We start from the raw sequence: 3,814 nt of genomic DNA, 5'->3' as shown, positions 1-3,814 counted from the left end.
ACTCTCCCTCTCTCTCTCTCTCTCTGTCAGCAGAGGAGGTTTGTCTGCGTGGTTTTGGCAGCAGATGTTGATTCTCACTCACGGCATGAAGGCAGATGCCAGGAGACGTCTGTGAGGAAGAGGACAGCATGCCTGCCAAATTAATCCAGATCCACCGGTGAGTACTGACTAGTGCTTTTGGGAAATACGTGTTGTCTTTGGAGCCCTGGGTGATTCTTTTTTTCTTCACTTAAAGGACACTTAACAAGCAAGCGAGAGAAAGAGGAAGAGACAGAAAGATGCAGACAGGGAGTGCATAGGAGAGAAGGACAGATAGATAGATAGATAGATAGATAGATAGATAGATAGATAGATAGATAGATAGATAGATAGATAGATAGATAGATAGATAGATAGATAGATAGATAGATAGATAGATAGATGAGGAGTCAGAGAGAGAAACTGAGACTGACAGAGGCTGGAGGCAGGTGGAAGACAGAAGCTCGGTTGGGAAAAAGCGAGAAGCAAAGAGAGCGAGAGAGAGAAAGAAAGAGAGAGGGAGAGAGAGAGAGAGAGAGAGAGGGAGAGAGGGAGGGACAGAGAGAGAGAGAGAGGGACAGAGAGAGAGAAAGAGAGAGAGAGAGAGGGACTTATTTGGGTGGATGCTGTATGCATCCACATGTGGAGGATGATGTCAGAGGAATGCTCTCTGCTTCTCTCTTCTTCTCCTCTCCTCCCTTTTCCTCTTCCCTTTTTCTTCCTCTCACCCCTCTCTTCAGTCCGTTATTGTTCCTGTCTCCTCCACTCCATGCAGTTTACAAACACCACGCTACCTTCCATGTGCCTCCAGCCAAACTCCAGCTTCCCATCCCAGGACAGAGAGCAGGAGAGAGACTTCAGCCGCCAACCAGTGAGACTTTAGCCGTCAGCCTGTGTGTTTATGCGTCTTTATGCCTTTCTTCTCGGCCAAAGACACCTCACATTCCTTTATCGATTAAAACACGTCTGAGGACTTTAAGTTTAATTGTATTTTCTCAGACTGTTATTTTTATGATGTTCTTGTGTTACTCCTGGTTGTGTGAACCAGTGGCGGTGACTTTGACGCAGCCGTGCTTTGTGTTAACAGTTCAGTGGTTTCTCCTCTACGTATGTTTAAGTCTGGATAAGGAGTGTTTAGGTGACCATGGTAACAGAGTTTATTCTGCCTGGCAAATGGGCAGCCTTTAGACTATACATCACCAGCTACTGAAGTTATGTAACCACAGCAGGGAGAGGGAGAGAGAGAGAGAGAGAGAGAGAGAGAGAGAGAGAAAGAAGGAGGGGATTCTTCATGACCACGGTCATCTCTCTCTCTCTCTTTCTCTCTCTTTCACTCCTGTCTCCTCTCTCTTTTTTTCTCTCTTTGTTTTTTTCTCCCTTTCTCTTTTTTATAGACATGATCTCAGACAAACCATGTTCTTTTTGTTCCATTGTAGTGCCAATTACAACAGCGGAAAAGTCTGAGTCTACGCTTTCTTTATTAGAAAGGGGGTGGGGGGCTGGGGGGGGGGCTGAAAGAAAGTTACGGGAAAGAATGAAAAAGTGTTTCTGCAGGTCAAGACTGCTGACTGAGAGAAGAAAGAGTCAGTGTTTTATTTTTCCTGCCTGTTTTTTTTTTTTTTTTTTCAATGAACTGGGCCATGGCCTGCTCTCACCACAGCACAGGCACTTTAATAGACGCCTTAATGCCATCCGGAGTTGGCCTCATGGGCTGGAAGGACCCCTCCCTGTCGTTGCGGATTAGCTGTGTTTGGCATATGGCAGATTGGGACTGGAAATATAAACCAGTGGTTTCTCCCCCTAAAGCCCTTCATTCTGTCGAACGTGCATGTTTAAATTGGAGCTATTCAGATTCATTTTGGATATTTTGCATAGGGGACGTATGAAAGCTATATTTTGAAAATTAAGGTAGAAGATTACATCTGATTTTTAAAAAGTCTTTTTACAGATCATTTTAAAAGCCTTAATCATATTGTTACCATCTCTGTCTCTCTCTCTCTCTCTCTCTCTCTCTCTCTCTCTCTCCACAGCCAAGAACAGCTCTATAAATTTCATTGCGACCTCTGTGAGGATGTAGTCTGACTCAGTTACCACAGAGATGGGATCATCGCGGTCACAGGCTGTGGTGTGTGCAGCCCTGTACATGCTGCTCAGTTTCCTTTACTCCACACTTGGAACTGAGTTTTCCCCCGTTCCCGTATCCCGCAACAACACCCTGGTGTTTGACAGCGTCGCTCACGGCAACAGCCTACGGAACTGCAGCTGCGCGAGCGCAGTTCGTGACTGCGACGAGGCGCTGGCCAACCTGCTGTGCAGCTGCCGCACTGTGCCTCGCTCCTCGCTGCCCCCTGGAGGTCTGCGGGTGAACAGCGGCGCCGGAGACCTCACCGTTTGGGTCCGGGACCCCTGGGTGCTCAGAGAGCTCCTGAACGGCAGCGAGGTACCCGAGCTCCACCTGTCCCTGTGCGCCGCGACGCCCCTGGACGGCCCGGACCGGTACCTGGCTCTCTTCGGCCTGAGAAAGCTACGGGTTCACACCTCTGCCAGAGGAGCCCAGCACCCTGAGCAAGCCCTGAACATCAGCTTTGGACCGGGAAATATGGAGGAGGAGGGAGAGGGGGTCTTCTCGGGAGGAGGTCCGACGCTACACGTCTCCTTTCTGGACGTTTCAGTGCTGAACGGGGCATCTACACTAAAGGCGTATAGTGTGAGTGGACCGCCGGTTCCGTCCTTAACGAGACACTTCCCCAACCTGGCCCTGCCTCCAACACACACACATACACACAACAACGACGACAACAACGACAATGACAACGGTGATAACAACCCCACAGATCTACAGAAACCGTCCCTTCTGACTTTCATTTACTAGGCCAGCCTGCAGGGGCTGCATCATGGACAATGTTCTGGATAACAGCATCAGTTCACCCGGCAATTCATTACTCATCCAGATTCTAGTGGGAATTTATGGACCTAGACTGTGCAACAAAAGAGACGATTTAAGTGTGTACATGTGTTTTTACTGATTTTGAAACAGTAGGATGGAGATGTGTGTGTGTGTGTGTGTGTGAGTGTGTGTGTGTGTGTGTGTGTGTGTGTGTGTGTGTGTGTGTGTGTGTGTGTGTGTGCATGTGTGTGTGTGTGTGTGTTTGTGTGTGCGTGCGTGTGTGTGCCTTACTCTGATTTTGAAATAGTGGTAGTTTATTTTTATAACTGGCTTTCTGGTAGTTCTGACTGGTTATCTGAAAAGCACTGGTCATTGTAGAGTCACAGGGTTCTTTTGTCAAGGGATCTTTAATCTGTCATGATCTCCTCGCGGTCTGGGTCAGTGGAGCTGAAGCAGACCAGTGATTCATACATGCCTGGGCCTGCACATGTGCGCTGCCCATCCCTCACAATGTTTCCCAGACAAAGACCAGAGCCCAGAGACAGAGACAGACAGAGAGAGAGAGAGAGAGAGAGAGAGAGAGAGAGAGAGAGTGAGTGAGTGAGTTTGCTGTATTGTATAGAAGTTAGGTATGACAGTATGCGTGTGTGTGTGTGTGTGTGCGTGTGTGCGTGTGTGTGCGTGTGTGTGCGTATGTGTGCGTGTGTGTGCGTAGGCATGTGATTGTGCATGTGTGTGTGCGTGCGTGCGTGCATGTGCGTGTGTGTGTGTGAGTGTGCATATGTGTGTGTGCATGCATGTGTGTGCACATGTGCGTGTGTTTGTCCCTGTGTGAGCGTGTCCCCGTGCGTGTGTGTGCATGTGCGTGTGCGTGTGCGTGTGCGTGTGCGTGTGTGTGTGTGTATGTGT

At 48.8% G+C, this 3,814-nt stretch overlaps 1 protein-coding gene across 1 annotated transcript; it reads left to right on the top strand.

The window, feature by feature from the left end:
• Positions 1-2,116: 2,116 nt before the first annotated feature.
• On the top strand, positions 2,117-2,890 carry LOC115822701 (uncharacterized protein C21orf62 homolog). Its single transcript, XM_030786617.1, has one exon. The coding sequence runs from the start codon at positions 2,117-2,119 to the stop codon at positions 2,888-2,890; it is 774 nt and encodes a 257-aa protein (XP_030642477.1).
• The last annotated feature ends 924 nt before the right edge of the window (positions 2,891-3,814 follow it).

Source organism: Chanos chanos, chromosome 10 (genome assembly GCF_902362185.1).
Source record: "Chanos chanos chromosome 10, fChaCha1.1, whole genome shotgun sequence".
Lineage (NCBI taxonomy): Eukaryota > Metazoa > Chordata > Actinopteri > Gonorynchiformes > Chanidae > Chanos > Chanos chanos.
This window is presented reverse-complemented; position numbering and strand designations above follow the sequence as displayed.